This window comes from Acipenser ruthenus, chromosome 6, assembly GCF_902713425.1.
Source record: "Acipenser ruthenus chromosome 6, fAciRut3.2 maternal haplotype, whole genome shotgun sequence".
Lineage (NCBI taxonomy): Eukaryota > Metazoa > Chordata > Actinopteri > Acipenseriformes > Acipenseridae > Acipenser > Acipenser ruthenus.
This window is the reverse complement of record NC_081194.1, coordinates 45232654-45255189: the sequence shown is the minus strand read 5'-3', so window position 1 is coordinate 45255189 and position 22536 is coordinate 45232654. Positions and strand designations below refer to the sequence as shown.

General features: G+C 36.7%; 1 protein-coding gene across 1 annotated transcript in view; it reads right to left on the bottom strand.

Moving 5' to 3' along the window:
* Positions 1-22536, bottom strand: part of LOC117411544 (egl nine homolog 1-like) — a 66816-nt gene that overhangs the window by 19250 nt on the left and 25030 nt on the right. The window contains exon 2 of the mRNA XM_034019183.3: positions 7356-7475. Within this exon, the coding sequence (XP_033875074.3) occupies positions 7356-7475 (120 nt within the window). The remainder of the gene's footprint in view (positions 1-7355; positions 7476-22536) is intronic.

Below are 22536 nucleotides of genomic sequence, written 5' to 3'. Positions count from 1 at the left end.
CATACCGTTTTTACATAAGTTAAAGTATAATACAAATTTATAAAATGTGTCCGTCATTTTGTGTTTTAAAAGTAAATATCCAAAAAAACATGTGCTCTTTATGCACTGCCTCTGAACTCTGCCTGTAACATTTTTTTTATTTGGCAACACATGAGGTCGGATTAGGCATGATTAGTCGACTGAAAACATCTAATCAAACTAGTCTCAAGCTGTCGATTTCCGGTGTACGTACGCGGAGCACAGCTGCTGGCATCAAAATAGAAAAGGGAGGAGCGTAAAGATGGACCGGTCAAAACAAATTTATGTGTCTCATACCTGCGAAATAAAAATAAAAACATTTTAGTTTAAGAAGCAGGTATGTTAATGTATTATTATTATTTATTATTATTATTGCCACTTTTTAATCAATTGTACTCTCAATGAGTCCCTCGCCCTACCTGTCTGAAAGTTCTAAACTGGTTACCTAGCAACCAACTTGCCATGTCAGTGGGATGGCACTTCTGTAGTCTGTGATTTTTGTTGTGAAGGGAGTTCAAAAAGTTGCTTTATAAATATCAAACAATTGACAGTTTTCTGAAGAAGTGTTGGAAAAGGAAGTAATGAAGGGGAATCGAGTGGCACTGCAGCAAAAGAAGTGCCGACAACAATGACCCGATCAGCAGTAAAAAAACAAAAAAAAAAACGATAAGCTTGTGCTAAATGGCTTGATTTGCATGATTTCCTGGCAGATATTTTTGATCGCTTCAATATTCTTAACACATCACTCCAAAGACGAGATATATTTATCTTTTCTCTCACTGACAAAGTCGAAAGCTGGATCAAGAAGCTGTCCTTGTGGTACGATCACGGCAACCGTGGCAGATGTTTGAGAACCGCTGCTCTATGATAATAGATGACATTTTCGTTCATCTTTAGTGTGTACAGTGCAAAAAAAAAAACTTGACTTTTACGTACTTGCTTTTAAAATGGATTCATAGCATTAATTCATAAGAATCTTGAAAAATGAATTGTTGATTGCTACGCTAAGTTTATGGGATGGCGTGACAGGGTGACGTCAGGCAGAAGCAGGAACTAAAGTACTGACACCAAATACTGCAGATTTCCAAAGAAAGACGCAGCTGGCTGCCATTTTTATTAACAAATAACAAAAATGAATAAAATATTTAAACAAAACAGAGCAAAAATAAATAATTAAACAAAACAAGTCTCGAACACAAAATATAACACAACACAGGCCAAGCTGGGCAGATTGCCTTCACTCTTCCTATGTCTGTTTTTAATTTTAGTTTTCACTCTCAGTTCTCTCCACTCTCGCTCACTCTCTCCTTCCAACACCACCCGGAATATGGAGAGCTGCAGGCTTTTTATACCGTGGCCGAGGGGTTTAACTAGCTGGCAATTATCCTATTACCCCTCGGCCACAATCTACACGAGTTTATTAAATTAAACTGCTGTGGATGGAGCTACCCATCCACGCTACTAAACAAAACATTCGGCTACGCCGTCACTAACAAAATAATAACAAAATACACGGTGCTTTGCCGTCATATAATTACAATACTAAATCATCATAATAATAATAATAATAATCAAATACAAAATAACACAGGGTGGAGGGGGACCCCGTTCTAAAAATAAATAAACAAAACACCTCGCCCTGTTACAGATGGTAACATGTATTTTCTTTTTTTTTTTTTCTTTTTTTTTTAATGGTGTTTTATTTTATGTGTCCCTTGTAGTGGATCGAGATTAATTATGACGAAGATACTATCGTCAGTGTGATACAATCATGCAATAAAGAGGATTTGTGCTCTAAGCTGCCTCTTTTTATGTAACATATTCTCTGAAAATATATATACTACTCTCTCCCTCATTATTTTGGTATACATTAAAAAAACTAAAACATATGAAATTGAGGGCAGTAAATTAGTGCAGGTTCCACGCAGTAGAGTATAGTACATGTGCAATTCACTGTGAACGTGGCCTATCTGTGAATTTATTTTTGAATGATCACAACTGTGTATTATTGAGGACATACAGTACAGTACAACCACAAAACTACAAATATTTGTGGCTCTTATCAATTTTTGTTCTAAACTATTATCTCAGATTATCTCAGTTCACCCACCCTTCCAGCTACATATTCAGAAGACCTGGTCATACAGCCGTATAATTCCTATTACTCTGACACTCTGATAGATCCTGTCTGATGCCATCTGTCACATGCACAAGCAGTGAGATTACAACATGAACTATAGTTGACCCAGAGATGTACCAGAAAGGAGATTTTGAATAAGAACGAATGATGTCAGAACCATATTCAAATAATTACAAATATTCAAATGACAAATTTCTTGAAGGCTGAGAGGTTTAAAATGTTTGTGTTTTTTTTTTTTTTTTATTAAAAAACATTACAAGAGCGTTCATTAGCAGTCTTAATAAATAGTGTCTTAAAACAACAGATTAATTCAAATTCTAACACTTGCAAGAAGCTATGCTGTTCAAACTAAATGTTTAAAATCCCAATGAAGCGCTCCACCTAAATTAATACGGTTCTTCGTTGCCATAGTTATATCAGTAGCCAGTACTCAATGTCAATGTTTGGTGCACTCATCCTTTATCAAGGATACACAAAGATCTCTAATCCCGTTTCATCTGTCCTCTCTGCCACTTCTGAGGGTCCATCCTAGTCTCATTGGATTTGTTGTTGCAACATGCTACTGTACCTTTCGAAAGACAGTGATTGCTGTCTATGTCAATATTGGAACATATTAATCGAGTCCAAAAAAGAAAATAAAAAGGTGAACAAGATGGAAAGGGAAAGATATTGCAAGCAGCTTGTTACTTTTAAGTAAAGTGTATGTAGGCAATAGATTTCTTCTAAAATGTCTGCAAATTCTTTCAACACGCAGAATAAAAAACTGGAAAAGTCAAATAAAAATTTAAAAAGATAACTTCCTTGTCAATGTAGCATTATCTTAGACGATCTGCATGAGTGTTACATCTGGAGAAAAAATGTAATGTAACTTTATAAAGGTAATAGCAGGAGATTTAAGAGATGGATAGCCAATAATACAGAATGCTTGCAATTCATAGAATAATATATGCTACTGTAGCTCATATGAATATTCAGATAGTATGTAAAATCATCATAAACCAGAGGACATAAAAACAGCAAAAGCCATTTCAGTTTACCAGTAAATGATGACAGCATCAGCTTCATGTCTAATAATCAGTCTCTGCCAGCACACACTTTACTTGTTGACCTTTTCTATACTGAAATGTTAACCTCCAGTTACCTACGCTATACATGATGTAATTAGAGCATGTGAATGCTAAATCCGACAAGTGCAGCTTGTGATATTTTACGCCTCTACATACTTTCCACTAACGATTGGAATGTTCTGGTTTGTGCGTACACTGTGACGCACATTATTAAAGAGCTGGAAGAACAAACTAGATGTCTCTAAAGTGTATGGTCTGAGTGCAGCCTCTCTCATCTATTTTGTGAAACATTCCTAACCTCTAACACTGTAAATACAGTACTGTATGCATAAGGCAGACTGCAAAGTAAAATCACCCAGCACCAAGCAATTTTGCAGAAAGACTACCCTACGATAACGTTAGGTTATTATCATAACCCTGGCTCCCTGAAATAAAAAAGTAACCATTACCTCATGGGTATTTATCCTTTAATACCATCTAACCTGAATAGATATATCAAAGCTGCACGTAGTAAATGACCACGGACACAAGTATTGTCATCATTTTTCCTTCAACATTGCTGCAATCATGGACGCAGCGATCTTGAAGGTTAATAGTTACATTTCTATTTCAGGGAACCAGGGTTATGATAATAACCAAACGTTCCCTATCAAGTACGAAATGTGACCGTTACCTCATGGATAGAAATACCAAAGCTGTCGCAAGGCAATATTGCAGACCAACTGGAATGCTACAAGGCTCAGCCAAGGCTCTACCGCACATTGTCAAACAGGTAACACAGCAATAGATCCATGATGTGGTACGGAAAAGAAAAGCCAGAGCACCAAAGCGGAGATTTTGAAAAGAGCTTTGAAACAGACTTTACAATTATAATTGTAAAAAGTTATCAGGATGTTAATGAAAAGAAATTACAGGTACGCTATTTAAACAGTCGTAGCAACACATTGGGACGTATAATGCTATATTTTTCAGAACCCCGCTACTTACTCTTTAATCAGATACACTATTCATTCTCATACAAAAGCTCTAAAAGCTTTTTCTCCCCAAATGGTTGTCTGTCAGGTTTAGAAAAATGCCAGTCTGTCCCACCCCTATTGGGCTCGTTAGACCAATCCTAGCAGTTCCCAAACATGTGCCATAGTTAAATAAGACCAGCAGTGTGGAGTAGTGGTTAGGGCTCTGGACTCTTGACTCGAGGGTTCAATCCCAGGTGGGGGGCACTGCTGCTGTACCCTTGAGCAAGGTACTTTACCTTGATTGCTCCAGTAAAAACCCAACTGTATAAATGGGTAATTATATGTAAAAATAATGTGATATCTTGTAACAATTGTACGTCGCCCTGGATAAGGACGCCTGCTAATAAATAAATAAATAAATAAATAAATAAATAAATAATAACCTATTCTAAAGAAATAACCCACGGTAATCCGTGCAGACTGGGACCGACTTGAGCCTGAATTAGTGAAAAACACGGATTAGCTGAAATTGAGTTTACTGTTTGGGACATCCCTGCGCTGTTAATTGAAAACTCGAAAAATGCTACAATACAAATACAATATAAATGTCCCAAAAATGGTCAAAATATATACTGTGCATAATCAGTGTTGTTCAGAGGCAGAGAGAGCTGATTTAAAAAGTCACTGATCTTGCTCTGCGTCTTTAATTGTCGTTATTGTCAATAACTGAAATACAGTACCGTCTGTTGGCTTGCACTATACTGTACTCAATTTAATTAAATGATGATCGTCCACTTCCGCTAATAAAGCCTGCGAATACCCGCTTCTGCATAGATCAGATTTCTGCACTAATACATTTTGATAATGTACTGTATTAAACCGCACAGATTATCGAAACACAAATTAACAGGAGTCTACTGTAATTCCAGACATCTTCAAGAACAAATCAGAGCACAAGCCTTCAACTTCTTACGGCCCATTTCTGACTCAAAATCCCAGAATAGGATGATTCAATGAACAGCTGCACATGTATTGCATATTACTTTAGATGTCCATAGCATAGAAAAATGTGTTCAGAAATTGAACAAGTGAAACGGTATGAGGTTACCACTGATATTAGGGCTGATATTAATTTAATCCACATATCGTTGCAAGTTTTATCATTTCATGGTCTAGTCTTCTGGTGAGGTCTCAAAGCTAATACACACAATTTTTCTATAAATTACAAACAATATACAGAATCTCTGTTTTCTTTTAGTACACATGACTTAGGCATTGGTAATGATGATGTAATATTATGTTGGAATGTTGAAAATACAATTACAGTAGAACCCCAGAGTTACGAACACCAAAGTTACGAACTGACCGATCTACTGAACACCCCACTTTCAACCAGAAGTACGCAAATCACTCAACCATGAGTGCAATGCAACCACACAGGCGTTCCTATAAGTGGCATGTTGGTCACAGAGAAGGCAAAATTACTGAACCAACAAATGTATCCAGAAAGGTGAAGCAGATTTCAAAGCAAGTACTGGCAATGTTACTGGAACATTTCAGTTTTAAACAAAGCACTTTTTTTTTTTTTTCAAGCCAAAGAAGGCAAGCTGCAGGAATGCATTTTGTTTAAAACAAGCACAACGCTAAGCCAGGTTTTCCTGGATGTTTAAATCTGGTTTTGCTACAGTTAGGATTTCAATGGTAACTTAAATGTAGACTTTTTTCCATTTATAATACTGTTTTAAAGACTTTAGAACCATAACAATATGAGTATTGCATTACTGTGCTATATCCTTGTATTATTCTTCAGATTGAGGGTGTAGTTACGGGCATTTCAGACTTCCAAACAACCTCCATTCCCAAGGGGTTTGTAACACTGAGGTTCTACTGTACATTGAAAGTGTTACTGAACTGTAGGGTTTAAAACACATTACCTTCACTGCTTTACAGACCCCCTGCCCAATTACAGCAAAGATTAAAGTTGTACAGGGGTCATACCTCCAACCATATAAATATTTATGATTGTACTCAATATGTGCTTAAGACACTGTCACACAGAAAAATGTATAACCTACAGTAGCCAGTGAAATCTGCTGTCCGTCTAAATGCTGTTGTGTTGCTTAGCATGTAGAGTTACGCTAAAAGTTTTATTACTGGTTCTTATTCCACCCTAACCCACCAAAAATAAGGTATTTATTTATTGCCATTATATGAGACTTGTCCTGCAGATTCATAAACCTGTTCATAAGCCAGCAGGTAGGACCTTGGCAAAGATGATGGACAGATGAACCAATCAAAATCCTGAAATTTAGGAGAGGAGTCGGGGACCAATTAAATGTTTCCGTTTCAATAGGTTGGATTGAATCTGCCGATGTTGTGAGTTCAGAAGACATTTTGACGGGAACACCTTGTGCATAACTAATATAAAATTAAACTAACTTGTCGAAACTGATTTATGACCAGGGATATGTTAATAAAAATAGTAAAACAATCGCAATTATGTTGAAAAAGATATTGCAGGAATACATACAACAAAGCAGAAACTTAGGGAAAGTAATGTGTTTTGAACCCTACAGCCTGTTCAGTAACAGTTTAATATACTTTTCATACAGGCTTGTATGAGTGTCCTCTGTTTAGATTTGTTATAGTACATCAGGCTAGATTTGCTACTGTTCAGAAGGAATCTGGGGAACAACTCCCAAATGAACTTATCCTACCACCAGAGGGAGTTTTTATACCAAATCAATTAGTCTAGTAGTTGTAGTGCTGATAAGACAAGCAGTGAATACCGAATAAAAGTAATTGTGTATGAAAATGTAGATGTAGTTACAATGTAGTTATTATTACTAATATGCACTACATACATTTAGCACCCAATTCTGGAATGGTGAGGATGCTAAAATGACAATATGAAAGTACCATTACTTCCCCAAAAATGATTCTCCAGCCATTACAAATTAAAAACTACATTATCAGTGGAAACTACTGTCCTATCTGCAAGAAGAAACTGTTCTGTAGCATGGACACACTGTACTGCTCCCGACAACAGAACATTTCATAAACATTATGCTTGCAAGTTACAGTATTAAACATTTTAAATGTAGATTGGTAGTGAAACCACTGTCATTCCTGACACACAATATGTTAAAATATACGGCTTGTTTAGTTTCATACCTTGGCATCCCAGTTTCGATTAAGATAATATATACACGTGACACATCTCCCATCTCCATTTGGGTTATCAACGTGGCGCACATATCCTGTTCCATTGCCTGGGTAACATGCCACCATTGCCTGCAATGAAACACGTAAGAAAACATTAGCAAAATGTGCAAGTGAAAGTTCACAGAACACCAGGTCATTACACATTATGCATGCAGCAACACTCTAATGCAAGAATATAACAGTTTACATTTTTATTGTTCAATGTTTATAAGAAGAGATTGTTGCTAGGACAACACTTACAGCAGAGGTGCAGTATTTTAATACAGTTAACAGCATTTAACTGTAGAAAAAAGGATACACTATCTAAAAGGAATTTGTTTCAGTACATTGCTGTTTTATTTCTTGAACAAAACTTAAAAGCATTACAGCCCTGACAAACACTATATTGTCATCCATTTTTTCTAAAACACTATAACATCAAAAAAGAAATAAATACTGAAAAAGAACCATTAATATTAAATACAAAAACTTCCAGAATATCTTCTGCAAATTACATAGTTAAGTTATTATAATATAATTATTAAATCAGCTCCTATAGAATCCGGTTATATAATCATATTTTTGTTTTTTGCTATTACAGTTTTTGTATAGAAATTATACAAATGCATACACTACTAAAACAAAGTTAGTATCATTTATACAAAATAAATATTGGTAATAAGCCAAAATTAGGACAGATTCATGCTTGCACACAATTATTAAATTGGAATTTACCAATTATATATATATTTTTAAATCAACTATACTCTGATTCTTGCAATCTACAAAGACTAAGATTTGTACTTATATATATATATATATATATATATATATATATATATTATATATATACATATACACACACACACACAGTGCCTATAGAAAGTCTACACCCTCTTGAACTTTTTTCACATTTTGTTGTGTCAGTGCCTCAGAGTTTCATGCATTTAAATGAGGATTTTTTTCCACTTATCTACACACCATATTCCACACAATAAAAAAAAAAAAAGAAAAACATTATATATTAAAAATACAAAACTGAAAGATCCTAACTGGATAAGTCGCCACCCCTCCTGAGTTAATACTTGGTAGAAATACCTTTGGCAGCAATTACAGCTGTGAGTCTTTTGGGATAGGTCTCTACCAACTTTGCACACCTAGATTTGGCAATATTTGACCATTCTTCTTTACAAAACTGTTCAAGCTCTGTCAAGTTCCTTGGGGAGCGTTGATGGGCAGCAATCTTCAAGTCATGCCACAAATTTTCGATTGGATTTGGGTCGGGGATCTGACTGGGCCACACTCAAGGACATTTACCTTTTTGTTCCTTAGCCACTCCAGTGTAGCTTTGGCTGTGTGCTCTGGGTAGTTGTCATGCTGAAAGGTGAACTTCTGTCCCAGTTTCAGCTTTCTTGCAGAGGGCAGCACGTTTTCCTCAAGAACTTCTGTGTACTTTGCTCCATTCATTTTCCCTTCTATCCTGACAAGTGCCCCATTCCCTGCCGATGAGAAGCATCCCCATAACATGATGCTGCCACCACCATTCTCTACCGTAGGGATGGTGTTCTTTGGGTGATGCGCTGTGTTGGGTTTGTGCCAAACATAACACTTTGCATTTAGGCCAAAAAGTTCCATTTTAGTTTCGTCAGACCACAAAACTTTTTGCCACATGGCTACAGAATCTCCCGAGTGTTTTTTTGCATACTTCAAAACTGGATTCAAGGTGGGCTTTCTTGAGTAATGGCTTCCTTCTTGCCACCCTACCATACAGGCCAGATTTGTGGAGTGCTTGGGATATTGCTGTCACATGCACACTTTGACCAGTCTTGGTCATAAAAGCCTGTAGCTCTTGCAAAGTTACCATTGGCCTCTTGGTAGCCTCTCTGATCAGTCTCCTTCTTGCTCGGTCATCCAGTTTGGAGGGACGGCTTGATCTAGGCAGGGTCTTGGTGGTGCCATACACCTTCCACTACTTAATAATCGTCTTGACTGTGCTCCAAGGGATATTCAAGGCCTTTGATATTTTTTTTATACCTATCCTCAGATCTGTGCCTTTCAACAACTTTGTCCCAGAGTTCTTTTGAAAGCGCCTTGGTGCTCATGGTTGAGTCTTTGCTTTGAAATACACTACCCAGCAGAGGGAACCTACAGGAACTGCTGAATTTATCCTGAAATCATGTGAATCATTACAATTTAACACAGGTGGAGGCCACTTAACTTGGTGTGTGATTTTGAAGGCGATTGGTTATACCTGAGCTAATTTAGGATTGCTATTACAAGGGGGGTGGACACTTATCCAACCAAGCTATTTCAGTTTTTATTTTTAATTAATTTTGTACAAATTTCTAGAATATTTTTTTCACTTGGAAGTTGTGGGTTAGGATGTGTAGATAAATGAAAAAAAACAAAACAATTTTAATGCATTTTAGTTCCAGGCTATAAGGCAACAAAAGGTGAAAATTTTGAAAAGAGGTGTAGACTTTCTATAGGCACTGTATATGATAAAAATATGATATTATGTTTTCATTTCAAATTTTTCATTTAAAAAATGAATAAACTTCAGAATTTCTGAAACTGTCTTCACTGTTTTTAACAGATTCAAGGTAGACTGTACTTTTTACTTAATTGTAGATAGTGCACGTTTAAAGTTTACCATTTTCAGTCAACTCAATTGTCTGTGTACAGATATCCGGGTTGTGGATTAACCGTGCTGCAAAAAAGGGAGAAAAATACAGGTGTACTGTATAGGACGCATTCTTTTACGCATGTGTGGGTTCCATTATTAGGTCGGTGACTCGTGCCATCGTGACTGCAAACATGTCGGCAAGTAAACGTGTGGTTTTAACAATTCAAGAAAACTTGATTCAATAATTTCTAAACGGATGGTACAGCTTTCAAATGATGTTGTACTTGGATCTGAAACCAGGATTTTTGTTTTTTGTGATTAATATTTTTTCTTTTATTTAGAAGAAAACTGAACAATAACAGAATATACAGTAACCCAGATCTGAGCAGCCTGCCCCAACCTATTTCCCCCCAGCCCCCCAAGGCCCCCCAAGGCCCCCAAGGACCCAAATCAGGTAAAAAAAAAAAACACTATTCCATGATCAGCGCGGACACATTAGCACAGGCCTCCTTCCATATTCCAATTGCAAAGGCAGAAGCGCGGTTGACTCTGGCAGTAGAAAGTTCTAGCAGAATGACATCAGAGAAGGTGAGCATCCAGTGTCGCCAAGATAATGAGTGTGGAGGAAGCCAACGCTGAACTAGGAGTTTTTTAGCAGCAGTAAGACCAGCTACCAAAGTTTTCTTTTGAGGAACAGAGAGTTGAACTGTAGAGTCGTCATTGAGAAGAAGTAAAGAAGGCTCCAGAGGAAGCTTTTAATCAAGTATCCCTGATAAAGTGGAAGCAACACGGTTCCAAAAAGAAAAAACCTCTGAACAAGACCAAAACATATGCATAAAAGTGCCTGGAGTACCCTGTTGACAAAATCCACACATTGGATTGGGGGTAAGCCCCATTCTGAATCTCCTACGTGGAGTTAAGTAAGCTCTATGACATAATTTGTAGTGAATTTACTGGTGGTCTGGGTTCCTTGAAGCTGAAAAAATATTAGCCCACACAACATCCCACAAGATCTCTTTGTTAGACGGATGGATATCATGGTCCCAAGTTGTAAGCAGACCCAGGATTTTTGTTATTATTATTCTTATAAAGCAGTTCATAATGTTCTTTTATAACTATTTCTGCAGCTGGGTTGGAGGTACCTTTGGTCGTCTACAGTGAATCTAGCCCATTTTACGATAACAATAATAAGGCTACTATCAACCTTACTGCATCAAAATTGGGAGGACAATGTTTGAAGTTCTGTGATGATTATTACTAGATTTGTTCAGTATGAAATTTTATTAAGGATTTAACAACTATGTACACTTAGCAACTCATTTAATTACATTTTGTTTTTGGGATCTGTTTCATACATTATGGAAGGAATTAAAGGGCACATAAGGACCTTTTTATTTTATTGTGTTACATGTTCCCATGTGTTGCTACAACTGTTTATGTAAGGTGTGTGTATTGTTTTACATATGTGAGCAGGAGGATGATGGGAAATGTAGTTCTGAGAGGTCCATGCAGGTACATGGGAAGCCATCTTGAGGCAGGGAATGCAATTTAAAAGTTTAAAAAAGTGGTCAAAATGTATTTGTTCATCCTTTTTATCCAGTCCCTCTCTTCCCTACGCAACATCCCAAAGAGGCGGAGTACAGTAATAACCATGAACTTCTCAATAACTAGCCTCTACAGAACCTCTGATCAAAAACCAGCACGTAATGTTCATATTTCTCAGAATAATGTGGATAGGTGTTAATATATATATATATATATATATATATATATATGAAAAAAAGATAACCCACCAGTATTTCTGCCAAGGAGTTTGTTATTCTGGTACAGCTTTAGAAACCCTGAAATGCATTGTCTGTAAACATTTCCATAAATAATATTAGACCCTAGTAAAACACAAATGCATTTTAAAGTTACCTTGGAAAGAGGAGAGTAGAAAGTTTAAAGTTTCCAACCAGTGCTTGAATTACGTTTACATTTAACATGTTTTTATCAGATAACAACAGAAATAAAGCAATGAATTATGCTTTCCATTAAATACACCCAATGTTTATATTAGGGATGCCACGGTATCAAATTTTGACGGTATGGTAATGTCATTTTCTTTGTAATCCGTTTTTAAATGGCTATTTAAAGAAATACATTGGTCAAGTAATTTAACAAGAAAAATAACTTTTATTTAAAGTTTTAAAACAAATACAACACACTGGTACTATAGTTCTATCGGGCACTACCTAACTGGAAGTAGTGTTCACTCCAGCTCACACAGGCTCAGCAAAACAATGCTGCTTTTTTATTTCAAATTACTGTGGAGAAACACCAAAATAGTAACATGTTCTGGGTTCAACCTGAAACGATAGGGGGTAAGGATGTGACCACTGCAAATGAATACCCTCTCTGAAGGAGCACTTGTGGCTGGGATGCACAAGTATTTGCTTGCTAAGTTAGATAGCAAAGGCACACGTGAACTACTTTGACATAGGGCACATCTTTTTATTCTGTTTCTCCACCGCCTCGGAGGTGTCAATCACCGGGCTACGTTTATCAGTTTGGACGGCATCCTATTAGTTAAGAGAAGCACAGTGTTACCTAGCAATAGCCAACTGAGATCGGTTTAAGACGTGCAGTGCCCGACCACTGATCTCGCAGCAGAGTGCAAAAATTAATGATGAGAAGACGGCGCCTGCAAATATATATATATATTTTTTTTCATTCAGACTGCATGTTAACAGCAACGAACGCAAAGGAAAGAAGAAAAGTTAAGATGGGTATGAAAAGCGTTTTTTTCTGACGTTTTTTATATATTTTTAATAAAACTGCACCTCTAAACAAAGGAACGGGGCAAAGCCACGTTTGGAATTTTTTTTTTTTTTTTAATTATTACGAGAAAACCGTGGTATGTAAATAATTATGCCAAACAAAAATTGCCACACCACAAAAACATAAGTTCAACGCTTCATCATTTGAAATGAAAACATTCAGAATTACTGTGGAGTTACTGAATGCAGTAAAGCAAACATCCATAATAAACAGAACGCTCTAGATGGCGACTATGAATACGTATAACACCATTTTAAAAGGAAGGGTTTTTTTCAATATTAATTCAGAGAACGAATAAGTGTAAATTAATGATGACTAGGCTTTAATTTACCAGTGCACCTTTACGCAAATCATTTCTTTAAAAAAAATAAATGTCCTTGATATCAATGTAATTTTTCAACAGAAGGGGATATTTAAAGAAAATATATAGATTTCACGTTTGTGGCACCGATCCCTGAACAGTAGAGTTAATATAACAATGTATTTTTTAAAATTATTATTATTATTATTATTATTATTATTATTATTATTATTATTATTATTATTATTATTATTAGTAGTAGTAGTAGTAGTAGTAGTAGTAGTAGTCGTATTGGTTTTATTTTGTTCTTTGAATATAATATAATGTTTTAAAAATAAATAAATAAATAAAAAGGTTTAATTTAGTTTATTTACTTTGTGCCCACAGGTCCAGCACAGGTACATCTCAATAGTGCAGTACAAATACAAAGAGACATTTGATCAAGATAAATAAAATAAAACAAATGCTTTTAAAAAGACCACATTTCCACTAGGATTTTTTTTTTTTTTTTTTTTTAAGATTCTATTGATCATTACCTTTATTAAAAATGTGCATGGATGAATCTACCGATTGATCTACAGGTTAATCAATTAATGCCCATAAATTAGCTGATCAAAAATTTGATCGATTGACAACCCTAATTTCAATATATACTTTGATGTGTACATGTTTTTTTATTACTTTGTAGTTAAGTTTTTGCAATGTTCAAAATGTTATTTGCTTATTTAGGGTTTCTTTGCGTGGAAAATAGGAACCAGGGCTGTCTGTTTACATCATAATGTAATATAAAGAGTGTGTGTGTGTATGTAGCTATGGTTTAAACGCTGACACCTGCATAGCATTTAAACGTTCATAAAAATGTACCAAAAGCACATCCCTCATATATATATATGACACACACACTCGACCAGTAAAGGGACATTTCGTTGCCCGTCCTTCTCAGATTTTCCTAGAAAAATTCACCTAGTGGTTTTCTGACATGCTGAGTTCAGAAATGATCGCCATTATTTTTTTTTAAATGTCCCCTTCCACCTCTGATCTTGCAAAGGTCAACCTAAAGTGAGAAAGGGACCTTGACCAGAAAAATCACCCTGGGTGCAATTTAGATGCTACCATCATGTGTAGCACCTCATTCTACTCGTATTGAATAGGGCTTTTCAGAAAAAAAAATACTAGGAGCAGCCTACTCACTTCTGGCAAATTGCTAGATGAGGGGTAACTGACTAGTTTTATTCGACCGTCAGCCTAACCCTTTGCCCTGTAGGGGATGTGGGTCCTAAGTAAGGTTTTGGTAGTTTCAAATGTGTCACCATAAAAACGAAATCCCTAGCCCCATATGCAAGTTCATAACCCCTCAGCTCCAAGCTAGTGCCATTGGAAGCCTGCATTGTTACTTTTTCCTCTAGATAAATCCTCGGAGAATGCACAATTGAAGAAATAGCCAGGTTGGATAGAACTATGTGGTACTTTAACCTCACCAAAGTGGCCATAAGCAATGCTCGAATGCATGACATATGAAACTTCAAAAATCTGCCAAAAATCCCCAGATACCAACATATTTTGCTTGATGCTTGTAGATCTCATTAACATCTATCCAAACATATCTTTGGGTGATTTTTGGAGTCCCCCCACGCAAGTTATTATGGCCTAAACTTGTTACAAATAGCAAAAATTCTAATTTCAAGGGGATTTAATGACCAGTGGTGGGACTTGAAACCAAAAGTTTTTCACAGAATTTGGAAGACTGGTTCCTAAGGTTCTTATAGCAATACTTACATTTTAGGACCCACATCCCCTACAGGGTAAAGGGTTAGGCTGAAGTTCTAATAAAACTTGTCACTTACCACTTGTCTGGCAATTTGCCAGAAGTGAGTAGGGTGCTCCTAGTATTTTTTCTGAAAAGCCCTATTCAATACGAGGTGCTACACATGATGGTAGCATCTAAATTGCACCCAGGGTGATTTTACTAGTCAAGGTCCCTTTCTCACTTTAGGTTGACCTTTGCAAGGTCACAGGTCGAAGGGGACATTTAAAAAAAAATAATGGCTATCATTTCTGAACTCAGCAGAAAACCCACACGTGAATTTTGAGACGGACAGGCAATGGCACTGGTTGAGTTGGCATATATACACACGCACACACAAACACACACACAAAGAGATGTGACATTCTTACTTCATTTTAATAAATACAGTACAAATAAAGTTTCCATCATTAATGTTATACAATATTAATTAGAAAATAAACTACAACTAATTTGAGATAAAAGTTTGGCAGAATTTTCGGGAGAAGACTCCACCCTTTATCAAAGCTAATTCATTCCAACAACGTGAAAGTAACTAACAGAGCCCTATGGAGGCTAGATAAAACTTGAAAATACAGCGTTCCAATAACTGTTACCTTTAAGATTTCATACCAGTTTGTCTCAGTAATATTAATCGACTTGAAACGTTGCGATTTTTCACATTTCTCCCTTTTATTCATTGTATGTCATGAGTTGGATGCGATATGATCAAGACAATGATCACAAATACAAGCAAGATAATTCATAAATTAAATTAAGTCTATGGTAATTAGTAATGTAGTATTTACTGTAAGAATATAAGAGTATCAATGTTAGTTTGTTATGAACAGTAAGATTAAAGAAATCATAACACTTTTTACCACCTTTCTAAGCAACGTTGTTATTATACTTTCAATCTTCAGTCACAATCGTTTCTCTTTTTGACACTTGAGCGTCATTTATTATTTGTGTTTGTAAACTGAGGGTGGCTGATTTTTATTCATGCATTTATCAGTTGTTTGCAACGTTGCCAACCTACGTTTTTAGTATGAAAAGATAGTTATTTAACGACCTAACAGGAAAATGCATGACATTTAAAGTATAATATCTGTTTTTCTTCAATTTAATAAAGCAATATATTTCACATTACCTATGTGTTGACTATTTCCTTGCAAAAAAAACAAACAAAACCCAAGCATAAATCAATCAATCAAACAAACATGTTGATTTCCTATTAAATAGTCTTCTTGTGTGTCCTTTACTACTGTGATTTACATACTGGAGTTTGCATATGCTTGTGAAGTCTGAGAGGAAAACATTGACTGGCTGTGCTAACAGTCACTTTGGGCTCACATTTTAGGGCCCCTCTACCTTTTGTCCCATAATTTGAGCACTGTTTACAACTCAGAATTCAAGTTTATGACATCCTAATTAATTTGTGAGATAGAACAACTATACGTGCAGAATGCCACACTTCCTAAGAAGCTGGTGCTGCAACAACAGTTATGAATGACAATCATTTCCTCTGTTAAACTATAAACAGCCGGTCAGTGTGTTTTCCAGGGAACCCAGCCATCAAACTACTAAAGTGCATATTTTCCTAATGTACTTGGGATAGGGATCATGCAATACCCTACATAGCTTAGCCTTACAGGATTTTGGAAACAGAGTTTTAAATCTGGAGGACTATAAACACCTCCTTTTGAAAACTGGGCTACAGTATGTGCTTTATATGAATACTACATTACCTTTGCTTGTTTTTTTTAGATACAACTGGCTAGATCCCATCTGACAATATGAACCGCTTTTCAGGAAAATAAACTGTTTATCAGAGACTTGATCACACACAGTTTTCTGATAATGGCCTGTTTGTAATTGACTGGAACCAATATACCCAAAAAGGAATGTTTGCTGAATCTACAATAAAAACCTACAAGAGAAACAAATTGTACCATGCCATGCTTACTAACAGTCAACCACTAGGTCAGATTCTAAAAAACTTCTTTATGCGAGTCCCTGTGAGTGAAACGGGTCATCAGTTAGTTAGAAATTTGTTTGACCCCTCCTTCCAGAATATCACTGAGGCTTGAAGGAGTATTCTAATCCTACTGTTAAGATTTTGTTGGTGACATGTATGTCAATGACTTTGTCTATCAGCATTTTCACATTGACTTCAAAAGTACCCACACACAGTACACATGGGGAGAGCTATGCTAAAACAGCTTCCCTGACCTACATTCCTCATATCAAATCAACTGGTTTAAAGCAGCATACCCCGAGAAAAGAAGCAGCAAAAACTAACAGTGGTGGTTAGATAGGCACCAGCTAGTAGGCAAAACCAACCCATGCCTGACTGAGTGACAATCCTAATCCTCTGAAGAAGAATATTTTTTAAATGTGTATTATCCTGTTCGATCTTACACACCATTGTGTATGACTGGAGCCGCCACCCCTGAGAATAGTGAACTGATATAAACTCTCAGCTGCTGGACGACTGCCAGGCAAGCAGTATTTTAATGATCTTGCTACGTGCAGTGCGTGAGGCAGTCTGCTGCTGATCTACAACCATGCCCGGGCACAAGAGTAAAGCTCAAGGATGAGTAAACACATTTGTCATTGTCACCACTGTTGAGAGGAGGAGTCAAGGCTCCGAGCTGCATGCTGAACACTTGTTCTGGAACGGATACTCAGGCTCTGCCCCCTAACATAGCACAATGTTTACAATTAACTTAGTCCAGCTGCAACAAAAACAAAACATTTTAGGAATCATCCCAAATGTCCTGCTAGTGTATACCAAGGTTAGGTAAACATCCAGCATTTTCATTAACCAGGGGATTAAACAATACAGGGAGAATTTGAGCTTCTTTAAATAGCCGTCGTCTTAATGAGACAACATGTAAAAATAACTTTCTTCATAACAAGCTCTGCTACCTGCAGTATATTTGGAAGGGGTCCTAAACTTCCAAAGTTTTGCTCACAGCAAGATACAAAAAAAAAAAAGCTTTTTCCATTCAGCTCAATTCAACCCAAGGCATGTGGGTGACACGGCAAACATGTGGAAAAAGGTTCTCTGGTCTGATGAGACCAAAATTGAACTTTTTGGCCTTAGCGCAAAACGCTATGTGTGGCGCAAAGCCAACACTGCTCATCACCCTGAGAACACCATCCCCACGGTGAAGTATGGTGGTTGCAGCATCATGTTATGGGGATGCTTTTCATCGGCAGGGACTGGAAAACTGGTCAGGATTGAGGGCAAGATGGATGGAGCCAAATACAGGGAAATTCTAGAGGAAAACCTGTTTCAGTCTGCAAGAGACCTGGGACAGGGGCGGAGGTTCACCTTCCAGCAGGACAATGACCCTAAACACACAGCCAAAGCGACACTGGAGTGGTATAAAAACAAGAACCTGAATGTCTTAGAATGGCCCAGTCAAAGCCCAGACCTCAATCCGATTGAGAATCTGTGGCAAGACTTGAAAATTGCTGTTCACCAGCGGTCCCCATCCAACTTGTCAGAGCTTGAGCAATGTTGCCAAGAAGAATGGGCAAAAATTGCAGGATCCAGATGTGCAAAGCTGGTAGAGACTTACCCAAAAAGACTCACAGCTGTAATTGCTGCCAAAGGTGCTTCTACCAAGTATTGACTCGGGGGGGGGGGGGGGGTGAATACTTATGCAATAATTAACTTTTGTGTCACAATAAAAAATATTTTGCACCCTCAAAGTGTTAAGTATGTTGTGTAAATCAAATGGTAAAAATCCCAATTAAATCCATTTTAATTCCAGGTTATATTATATATATATATATATATATATATATATATATATATATATATATATATATATATATATATATATATATATACATACATATACACACAGATGTGCTCAAATTTGTGGGTCCCCCTCCACAAGAATGCACAATTTTCTCTGAAATAACTTGAAACTGACAAAAGTAATTGGCCTCCACCATTGTTTATTCCATATTTAATAGAAATCAGACTTTGCTTTTGATTTTTTATTCAACATAATATTGTAAATAATAAAACAAAATGAAAATGGCATCGACAAAAATGATGGGACCGCTAACCTAATATTTTGTTGCACAACCTTTAGAGGCAATCACTGCAATCAAACGTTTTCTGTAGCTCTCAATGAGACTTCTGCACATGTTAACAGGTAGTTTGGCCCACTCTTCCTCAGCAACGGCTCCAGCTGTCTCAAGTTTGATGGGTGCCTTCTCCAGACTGCAAGTTTCAGCTCTTTCCATAGATGTTCGATAGGATTCAGATCAGGACTCATAGAAGGCCACTTCAGAATAGTCCAATGTTTTGTTCTTATCCATTCTTGGGTGCTTTTAGCTGTGTGTTTTGGGTCATTATCCTGTTGGAGGACCCATGACCTGCGACTGAGACAGAGCTTTCTGACACTGGGCAGTACGTTTCGCTCCAGAATGCCTTGATAGTCTTGAGATTTCATTGTGCCCTGCACAGATTCAAGGCACCCTGTGCCAGGCGCAGCAAAGCAGCCCCAAAACATAACCGAGCCTCCTCCATGTTTCACTGTAGGTATGGTGTTCTTTTCTTTGAAAGCTTCATTTTTTCATCTGTGAACATAGAGCTGATGTGACTTGCCAAAAAGCTCCAGTTTTGACTCATCTGTCCAAAGGACATTCTCCCAGAAGGATTGTGGCTTGTCAATATGCATTTTAGCAAATTCTAGTCTGGCTTTTTTATGTTTTTCTTTCAAAAGTGGATTCCTCATGGGTCTTCTTCCATGTAGCCCACTTTCGCTCAAAAAGCGACGGATGGTGCGATCAGAAACTGACGTACCTTCACCTTGGAGTTCAGCTTGTATCTCTTTGGCAGTTATCCTTGGTTCTTTTTCTACCATTCACACTATCCTTCTGTTCAATCTGGGGTCGATTTTCCTCTTGCGGCCACGCCCAGGGAGGTTGGCTACAGTTCCATGGACCTTAAACTTCTTAATAATATTTGCAACTGTTGTCACAGGAACATCAAGCTGCTTGGAGATGGTCTTGTAGCCTTTACCTTTACCATGCTTGTCTGATCTCCTCAGACAACTCTCTCCTTTGCTTTCTCTGGTCCATGATCAATGTGGTGCACACAATGATACCAAACAGCACAGTGACTACTTTTCTCCATTTAAATAGGCTGAATGACTGATTACAAGATTGGAGACATGTGTGATACTAATTAAAGAAACTAATTAGTTTGAAATATCACTATAATCCAATTATTTATTATCTTTCTAAGGGGTACCAACAAATGTGTCCAGGCCATTTTAGAATATATTTGTGGAATAAGCAATAATTCATCTCTTTTCACAGCTTCTTTGCTTTATTCTATGACATACCAAAGGCATGCAAGTATACATGATAAAATAGCTTTTAATTTCAGCACTTTTCATATATATATATATATATATAAAGACAACAGTTGCAGTACACAGTACATACAACTATTTAGTTGCAATATTTAAATATGAATACAACTTCCGGTTTACAAATCAACAGTGGAATACAGCATCTGGGGCCGGTTGCACAAAAAAAGTCGTAACTTAAGTCTAAGACTTAGTTCAAGTCCAGCGAAATTGGTCTAACGTAAGACCTTGAGATAAGTCTGTTGCACAAAGCAAAACTTAGCAGGTCTTACGTAAGACTGGGCTTCAGCTACTGTTGCTAAGCAACGAAGACTGGTTATTTTTTCGAGTGTTTGAAAAAAAAATGTCAACGGCAAAGTGAAGAAAATTAATTTTAGCGAAGAAGAAAAATTGGCAATTGTAGAAGAAGTAATTATTAAAAAAGAAATAATATTGGGGAGGTTAGGGGTGTAATTAAAAAATTCAGACAAAAATCAAGCCTGGCTTGAAATTACTGGATGGGTAAATGCCATCAACCCAGCCGTAAATCGCACTGTAAATGAAATTAAAAAAACTTGAATGACTGCGGGGATGCTGTGGCTTCTGTTAGCTGCAGGCTCCAAGTCATCTTTTAACATTTCCACTAAGGTTAATACGTCCTCAATGTGGAAACGCAGCCGTTCAAACACAGCAATGTTATTTAAATTCTCTAAGGGATTGTGCCTGTCCTTAAATACTCTTTCCCTACAAAATGCACTTTCATTTAAAAATTCAGCAAAAGCTATTAGTGCTGCTGCCATGTTGGCTTCTATAGCAGCACATACTTTTTTTTTCCATTTAAGCCTGGTGAGAGGGAGACTTCAAAAAGGACTTAAATTTCAGACCAGGCTCAAATTAAGACTTTTTGTGCAACAGGTCTTATTTATTTTGGGCTTAAATTAAATCTAAGTCCAAGAAGTGGTCTTAAATGCATTTAAGACCTTTTGTGCAACCGGCTCCTGGAATCTTAGGAAACTGTAGCATACAACAATATGAATGGCATGCACAGCCTGCCAAACAGCTATTTTTTTACCCAGGATAATTCCAGTACTTTTCCCTTACCACCTCTGCTCATTTCAACCCATCGAAATCAATAATTTTTGCAAGGATACTGTAGAATTAGCATATGAAGATAGTGAAGTCAAGGCCGCAAAAGACTTGGACTTGAACATTCGGGCTCCGTGACTCGGAGATATTAACAACGAGTCCTTTTTAATTTTCTATCACACAAGTAATATTACAGTTACTAGGAAACTGTGCACAATAAAAACGAGTCAGGTTGTAGTGTAGCCTAATGCATATCAGAAAGTCACTGTATGCTTCTAATCTCCACTCGTTCCCAGCACACGCCATCACTATTTGCAAGCAACGTCAATGAATTCACCTGGCAAATTCAGTGTAAAACTAGGCACTAAAGTCTCAAATTGAAAACTGCCTACCGTCAAACAGGCAGACATATCAGACTAATATCAGTTAAAACTTAACACTTTATTTACCAAAATTGAAAATAAATGTATTATGGATTTGCGAAAAACACATTAACAATACACTGCTCGGCGTCAACCTAGAAATCTGTCTGTGTGAACTTCATTTTTTGATTCTAACTTACACAAAGGGGAAATACATAAATATAGTATGTTTTTGAGTAAAAGAGAAAAGAAATACATGATCTGAAATCAAATGAACTGAAGCACAATCTGGGAAATGCATCATTGTATTACAGACTTAATAAAAGTGAAAATGCTATGAAAGTGAAACATAATGTTTCTGTTTTGAAAAATAAATAATAAAAATAATACTACATTTATTATTTAAGAACACAGTATATATACAGTTCTGGCAATGTCTAAATCAGATTGGCAGATTTTACCTGAATTGAAGTCAAAGTAGATGGTATAGTCAGGAGGTGAAAGTAACTTTAATTTCTTACCTGTGTAGTGTACTCCGCACACCGCGCTTGCTCGCGCATGCCTAAACAACTTCTGCTAAGAAACCAGGGAAGCGTCCATTCAAATCTGGTACGCTATGCTGTTTTCAGTCTTTTACATCTTTTTAAATGTAATTTCTCATATTTTTACACCATTATGAAAATAGTATGCAAATATTTATCATATGCAATACATTGGGTCTTGTACATTTTGTTTTTACTTGTGCAACTTTGCGGTGGACTTCTCGTGAATTGTTTTTTTCTTTTTAGAGAA